This window comes from Chiroxiphia lanceolata, chromosome 22, assembly GCF_009829145.1.
Source record: "Chiroxiphia lanceolata isolate bChiLan1 chromosome 22, bChiLan1.pri, whole genome shotgun sequence".
NCBI lineage: Eukaryota > Metazoa > Chordata > Aves > Passeriformes > Pipridae > Chiroxiphia > Chiroxiphia lanceolata.
This window is the reverse complement of record NC_045658.1, coordinates 1129002-1136682: the sequence shown is the minus strand read 5'-3', so window position 1 is coordinate 1136682 and position 7681 is coordinate 1129002. Positions and strand designations below refer to the sequence as shown.

Sequence of the window (7681 nt, the reverse complement as noted above, 5' to 3'; positions counted from 1 at the left end):
ATGTAAAATCTTCATTTTTGAAACACTTGAAAATTAGTTTTGCTCTTATTTTTTGAGGCAGAACCAGAGGAGCTTCAAAAAAATTTACATTTGTGTGTACAGTCCCAAATCTGCACATGAAGGACTTGTATTTGAGTATTCAGGTTATCAAAGAAATATTGCACCCTTTAAAAGGAACTCCCAAGAGTTTGTTATCACTGGACACAAACCACATTAGTAAAGGTTGACTTCAAGTCTGTTCAAAACTTGGCACTGTGGAGAAACACAAGAAATCTTTCATTAAGACATGGAATAATCATTAAGATATGGAATAATCTCTCCACACAAATCTCATCTAATTTTTAACTCAACTAGAAATCTTGCCAAATATTGAAGCTTTTCTGTGTATCTTTTCATCCCTCTGCTCACAGATTCCCATGCTCTCAGTAACTCTGGGTCTCTCCCCTATAATCCCGATGACTTGTTTTGTGTCCCAGCTCCGGGCTGCTGAGATCGAGATCTGAGACCTGCAGTGGGAGTTTGAGCTGGAGAAGATGGATTCCCTGAGCACCGGGAGCTCCCAGGAGCGAGACCTGACATTCTGCCAGCAGCTCCTGGGTCAGGGGCAGTCCCTCATCTGGTGTGACTGCAGCTGCAGCGACCTGGAGATCAGGCACAAATCCCTGGGATGAGGAAACCGGCTGCTGGAAAATTCCAGAGCCTGTCATTCAAAGAACCCACCTGTCTGCTGGGAAAGGTAAGGGGAGGGTGCTGTGGGTAAGGGGAGGGTACCACAGGTAAGGGGAGGGTGCCATAGGTGAGAGGATGGTGCTGTGAGTGACAGGATGGTCCTGTGAGCATGGAGAGGGTGCTGTGAGTAAGGGGAGGTGCTGCAGGTAAGGGGAGGGTACCACAGGTGAGACGAAGGTGCTGTGAGTGAGAGGATGGTACCAGAGGTAAGAAGAGGGTGCTGTGGGTAAGCAGACGGTAGCACAGATAAGAGGAGGGTGCCACAGGTAAGGAGATGGTGCCTCAGGTGAGAGGATGGTGCGTGAGGTGAGAGAATGGTGCTGCGGGTACGGGGATGGTGCCACAGGTAAGAGGAGGGTACCACAGCTGAGAAGATGGTACCACAGGTGAGATGAGGTGTCTGTGCGTACAGACAACAACTCCGAGCACATCGGGGGGGTGTGAGCGGCCCACGCCACCGTGGCCGCCGTCACCGCGGAGGCGGCTGTGCCGAGTCGCGACAGCGCTGTCGCGACAGCGCGGAGCTGTCGGGTGCTGATTGGCTGAAGGCCACGCGTCGCTGGCGCTGATTGGCTGGAGGCCGCGCGACGCCGTCGCTGATTGGCTGCTGGGCTGCCCGCCTCTGAGGGCGCTCCCCCGTGCCGGGGTCCAAGATGGCGGCGGCCGCGCTGTGCCTGTGGGGGCTCTTGGCGGGGCTGGCGGCGGCCGCTGAGGGGGGGCCCCGCACGCTGGTGCTCCTGGAGAACGGGAACCTCCGCGACACGCACTCCATGTTCTTCCGCAGCCTCGCGGGTACGGGGAGGGAGTGGCTGAGGGCGGGGAGGGGGTCGGGGGTCAGGATGGGGGAGGAGGGCGGGGTTACCTGAGGGAAAAGGGGATGTTTGGGGTCCCCTGGTCACTGTGAGGGGTGAGATTGGGGTTACCTGAGGGAAAAGGGGTATTTGGGTCAGAGTGGGGGAGGAGATTGGAGTTACCTGAGGAAAAAAAGAAGGTGTTTGGGGTCCCTGGTCAGAATGGGGGAGGAGATTGGGATTCCTTGTCCAGGCTGAGGGAGTAGAGGGGTGTCCTTTGGTGGAAAGGCCGTGTTTGGGCTCCCCTGACCAGAATGGGGGAGGGAATGGGGATCCCGTGGGAAGAGGGTGGTGGTTGGGGTCCCCAGGTCAGGCTGAGGGAGGAGATTGGGGGTCCCAGGGGAAAAGGGGGGATGTTTGGTGTGCCCTGATCAGAATGGGGAAGAAATGGGGGTCCTGTGGGAGAGGGTTGTGTGTTTAGGGTCCACTGACTGTGCTGAGGGAGGTGACTGGGGATCCTGTGTTGGGCTGAGGGGCAGACTGGGGTCACCTATGTCAGACACAGGAGATTGAGGTTCCCTGGTTGGAGAGGGGGATGTTTAGGGTCTCCTGGACAGAGCTGGGGAGGAGATTGGGGTCCTCTGGTTAGGCAGAGGAGGAGAGTGGGGTTCCCTGGTTGGAGAGGGGTTGTTTGGGTGCCCTGGTCAGAATGGGGAAGGAGATTGGGGTCCCCTATAGGGAGAGATTGAGGACTCTGTGCCAGGCTGAGGGAGGATATTGAAGTTCCCTGGGGGAGGAGGGGGCTGTTTGGGGTCCCCTGGCCTGGCTGAGGAAGGAGATTGGGGTTCCCTGAGGGAGAGGGGGTTGTTTGGGTTCCCCTGCTTAGAATGAAGGAGAAGATTGGGATCCCCTGGTCCGGATGAGGGAGGTGATGGGGACCCAACAGAGACCTGGGTTCAATGGGGGTGAGAGGGGATGGTTGGAGTCCCCTGGTCAGGCAGAGGGAGCAGGTTGGAGACCCTCTGTTGGACTGAGGGAGGATTGGGAGTTCCCTAGGGGAGTGTTTGGGGTCCCCTGGTCAGAATGAGAGAGGAGATTGGGGTTCCTGGGTGAGATGGGGGGCCCAACTGAGGAAGGAGATGGGTGTTGTTTCCCCAGTTTTCCCTGTGTTTTGGATACTCTGGAATGTTGGTCCCCATTTGATAGGTGACAACATCCTTCAACATCAGGGCTCTTCAGGGGTTTATAGGGGAACCCCAAGTGCTGCTCCCAGAAAGACCCTAAGCCAGTTTTTCCAAAACACTGCTGTTTATTGGGGGAATAAACCTCGGGATCCTGCTGGTACTTTGCTGCTCCATGTGTGGATTTCCTGCCATGAACAAGTTGTCCCCTTTGTGTTGTGGCTGCAGACAGGGGCTTCGACCTCACCTTCCGCACCGCGGACGACGCCGGCCTGTCCCTGATCAAATACGGGGAGTTCCTGTACGACAACCTCATCATCTTCTCCCCATCCATAGAAGGTAAGTGCAGGAGGGGAAAACTCCACTGCTCTGGAGCTTGGTGGCATTTTTGGAAGGGGATTTCCAGCTGTTTTGTGAGTTTTAATTAAATTTGGCACTCTAAATGTAGCCAGTAGCAAACTGCAGCTGTCTCCAGGCCTTTATTGGTGGTTCTTCCAGCCATGGGAGGGGTGATTCGGTGATTTGCCGTGGTTTGACTCTGCCAGGGGGTTATTTCTGAGCATTAGTCATGAATTCTTGCCGTGTGCCCTCAGATTTTGGTGGGAACATCAACGTGGAGACCATCACGGCGTTCATCGACGGCGGCGGCAGCGTCCTCGTGGCCGCCAGCTCAGACATCGGTAAGTGCAGATGTTCCTTGGGGAGAATGCGTTTGTGGCAGCAACAAAAACTGAGTTCCTGCAACAAAAACTGTGAGCAAACACAGTTTCTCATTCCTCGTTGTGCACCTCAAGGTTTGTTCTGGAAGGAAGTGGGTGATAAATGCCTTGAGTGACACGGTCAGGGGGAGTTTAGCTGGGGAGGTCATTTTGCTCCTGGGGGTTTGGCTTGTAGAGCGCTGAACACATGGACTTAAAGCTAAGTTGGCTTTTTCTTTGATGTTTATGTGTCATGTTGATGGAGAATCTGTTGTGTCCCTGCAGGTGACCCACTGAGGGAGCTGGGCAGCGAGTGTGGGATCGAGTTTGACGAGGAGAGGACAGCAGTGATTGACCATCACAACTATGATATATCCGACCCTGGACAGGTAAATGGTTTGCCTGCACTTTTGGGGCAGCTTTAACTGAAGCATAAAGGTTTAGAGATAAATCCTCTGTCCTTGTTCTCCCTTTTTTCCTCCATCCCTTTTCTGCTCTCCCACCTTCCTCCCAGGAAAGTGGTAAATACTCTGTGTTGCAGCATTCAGATCCTCAGATTGTAGTTTGAGTGACACTGTGATTAACACTGGTTCTGGACCTCTCTGAAGTGTGAGGGGGGCATTTCACCTCTGGGTGAGGTGTGCCAGACCCTGAGTGGGACACTTTGGATGTGGAAAGGGAGATCTTCAGCCCCAAATTTTCACGTCAAGATTTTCAGATCAATAGAAGGATTTTCAGATCAGTATAGAAACATACACATTTCTACATTTTTTTTCGTGTCAGCCAGCACTTTAAAATCAAAGCCTGTATTAAGGTCTGAGCTAAATATATTTTGCTAATTTTTATTTAAATTAAGCTGTTGAAGCAGTATGTGGATTTAAGGATCCTGATATAAGATTTAAGAATTTTATCATCCTGGTTTAAGGATGAAAGTTGCTGAATACAGGGAAGTAAAAACACTGTGGATATTGCTGTCTTTATCAAAAGGCAGTTTATATTTCCTGATAGATCAGTATTAATTTAATTTGATCATAATTAAAAATGCTGGGTTTTTGCTTTTTAATTAATTGCAAAATTCATCCAACAGCTGTGATTGTAAGAATAAATTTAACTTTTAATTGAGAAGCTGTTGCCTGTCATTAGACCCTGACACAGCTCACGCCCATCTCTCTTGTTTTCCCAGCACACTCTGATCGTGGCGGACACGGAGAATCTCCTGAAGGCCCCCACCATTGTGGGGAAGGCAGCTCTGAACCCCATCCTGTTCCGAGGAGTTGGGTGAGCAGGAACAGGGCGAGATGGGGGTCGCTGGGGAAGTGGAATTAGACCAGTGGTGTTGCTGTGAGCTGAGCGTAGGGTCAGCGCTGGCACTCCTCATGTGAGCATAAGAAATTTCTCTTAATTTCAAACAAAAATGGAAGGAAACTCTCCAAAGGAGTTTAGTTGTTTACCTAGGAACGGCTCCTAACAAATTAGTGGAGTTTGACCACAGATCTTGAGGAAATACTTAGTTTCTTGGCCCAGCCAAAGGGCGAGGAGGTCTGTGGGGTTGAGCATTCCTTTGGGTGTGGGGGTCCTGGGGGTCTTCGTGCTGCTCACTGTGGCTTTCCCTGCAAGGATGGTGGCTGATCCCGACAACCCGCTGGTGCTGGATATCCTGACTGGCTCTTCCACCTCTTACTCCTTCTTCCCAGATAAGCCCATCACTCAGGTAAGCTCCTTCACTTTCTCTCCTCTTTTGAGCTGTACTTCTACAATTAAGTCCCTCAAATTTCTGCACCTTGGGAAAATGCTGGATCTCCTAATTGATTTTGGGAGGGACAGGCTGTCGGCTGCTTCCCAGTGTCACCCTGGGAATCTCCCTCTCTGCTTCCTGCCGGTGGGAAGTGTTCAGTGTGAGGGACACACGTCCTCCATGCTTTAGAGGAGAGGCCAGCTTAGATCAAAGCGTCTCTCCTGGTCCCATCCCAGCCACAGAGGGAATCTGAATCCCATTCCTGCTTATCCTGATCTGCTTGGTTTCTCCTTAATTGCTGCCTGTGCTGATACAGCCAGACTGTCCCACCGCACAGGAAACTCTTCTGTGTTCATCCCCCAAGTGCCTAAACCCTCTTGCACCCTCGTTGCCCTGCAGTACCCTCACGCCGTGGGGAAGAACACGCTGCTGATCGCGGGGCTGCAGGCCCGGAACAACGCCCGCGTCGTGTTCAGCGGCTCCCTGGACTTCTTCAGCGACGCCTTCTTCAACTCCGCCGTGCAGAAGGCCACTCCCGGCTCCAAGAGGTGCCTTGGCTTCCTGGCGTCCCTGGCTGGGGAATGGCTGGGGAGCGGTTCGATGGCAAAAGTCCTGGGAAACAGGCAACAAATGTTTATGTTTTGGGAAAGAGCAGAAAGCTTGAAGTAAATTGGGGGCGATGCATTCCTTTGGCCTTATGGAGCAATGTGCTTTGGGAAGCAATTCCCTCCTTTAACCCTGGCTCAGTTTTTGTTCATTTCCCGTTTATTCCTGGTTTGGTTTCGGCACGGGGTGTGTTTTCCCAGCTGTCTCAGCCTCCCTTGCTCCGCAGGTACTCGCAGACGGGTAACTACGAGCTGGCCGTGGCCTTGTCCCGCTGGGTGTTCAAGGAGGAGGGGGTTCTGCGCGTGGGGGCCGTGTCCCACCACCGCGTCGGGGAGCTCACGCCGCCCAACGCCTACACCGTCACCGACCTCGTGGTGAGGGGGCCGGGCTGGCCCGGGCGGGAGGGCACACGGGAGGTGCCTTGGGAGAAGAATCTGGGAACGTTTGAGCCCAGAGTGGGTCGAGGTCCGTTCTCAGGCGCCGCTCGTTGGTGTGTCCCAGGAGTACAGCATCGTGATCGAGAAGCTTGCTGACGGCAGGTGGGTGCCCTTCGACGGGGACGACATCCAGCTGGAGTTCGTGCGCATCGACCCCTTCGTGAGGACCTTCCTCAAGAGGAACGGTAGGTGCCCCTCACAGGAGCAGTGGGGCCCCCTCAGGAGGAGCTGCAGGTCTCCTCCAAGAGGAGCAGTAGGTCTCCCACAAGGAGAGTGGTGGGTCCCCCTCCAGAGGAGCGGTAGGTCCCCATCGCTGCCCTAGCCCCAGACTGGGGGTGTCCTCACCGTCCCCAGCCTCTGGTGTCACCCCAGTGTCACCCCTGTCTCGCCCTCAGGTGGCAAGTACAGTGTGCAGTTCAAGCTGCCGGACGTCTACGGCGTGTTCCAGTTCAAGGTGGATTACAACCGCCTGGGCTACACCCACCTCTACTCCTCCACACAGGTGAGTGTGGCGGGAGCCAATCCCACTGTTTCCCAGGAGGAAAGGCTTCCCCCACTCCAAGGCTGCCCCTCTGTCCCCCAGGTGTCCGTGCGGCCCCTGCAGCACACGCAGTACGAGCGGTTCATCCCCTCGGCGTATCCCTACTACGCCGGTGCCTTCTCCATGATGGTCGGGCTCTTCATGTTCAGCATCGTCTTCCTGCACATGAAGGAGAAGGAGAAATCCGACTGAGCTCCCTGTGGGAGGAGGAGCCTTTTCCTGGTGCCGGGCAGGGCCGGGCAGTGCTCGGACCCCCTGTGCGTCCGTGTGAGGACTGGTGGGTGCTGGATGTGCTGCAGGGCTGCATCTGGTCTTTTTATTTTGACACCTGGGGGGATTAATAGGAATGAAAATTAAATTGGGGGGGATCCATTACTGAAGTGTTTGCAAACCCAGGACCAGGATGCCTCTGGTGTTCACTGAGGAATCATGATGTTTGTCTCGCTCTGTCATGGGAAGGGTTTGGATTGGAGTTGGTTGGAATGATTGGGATTGGAGATTAACTCACCTTTCAAAATAAAGTCTCATTCCTCTCACCCTGGATGGGAGTGAATTCATGGCATGGGGCGGTTGGACGTGTCCCCAGCCCGGAGGGATGTGTCCCCACGTCACCCTCACCCACTCCAGGTGTTCCCCAGGGTGGGCTGGGAGGGAACAGTCAGATGGTGCCAAGGCTGGTGAATGCTGAAAGGCAGAAGGGAGAGTCTGGGGTGCACAGGGGAGCTTGGGGCACCCCAAAAAGCACAACAGAGGCTCCGAGGACAGGAGCCCTCCTGGGCACAGGGACCTTAGGGGACAGAGGGAACTCTGGGGACACAGGAACACCCCTGGGGCACCTGCTGACACCAGCAGCAGGGGCTCCTGCTGACACCAGCAGCAGAGCCACCTGGGGACACAGGGATCCCTGGGGACACAGGCACCCACCCCCCCGGGGGGACAGTGACGCTCAAGGGTGCAGGGACT

At 54.5% G+C, this 7681-nt stretch overlaps 1 protein-coding gene across 1 annotated transcript; it reads left to right on the top strand.

Annotated features, from left to right (window-relative positions):
* The first annotated feature begins 1343 nt into the window (after positions 1-1343).
* Positions 1344-7259, top strand: DDOST (dolichyl-diphosphooligosaccharide--protein glycosyltransferase non-catalytic subunit). Its single transcript, XM_032709273.1, has 11 exons — positions 1344-1521; positions 2930-3040; positions 3295-3381; positions 3685-3788; positions 4583-4677; positions 5017-5110; positions 5534-5682; positions 5967-6114; positions 6242-6362; positions 6573-6679; positions 6761-7259. Exons 1-11 carry the CDS (start codon positions 1383-1385, stop codon positions 6908-6910), a joined length of 1305 nt encoding a protein of 434 aa, XP_032565164.1. The 5' UTR covers positions 1344-1382; the 3' UTR covers positions 6911-7259.
* The last annotated feature ends 422 nt before the right edge of the window (positions 7260-7681 follow it).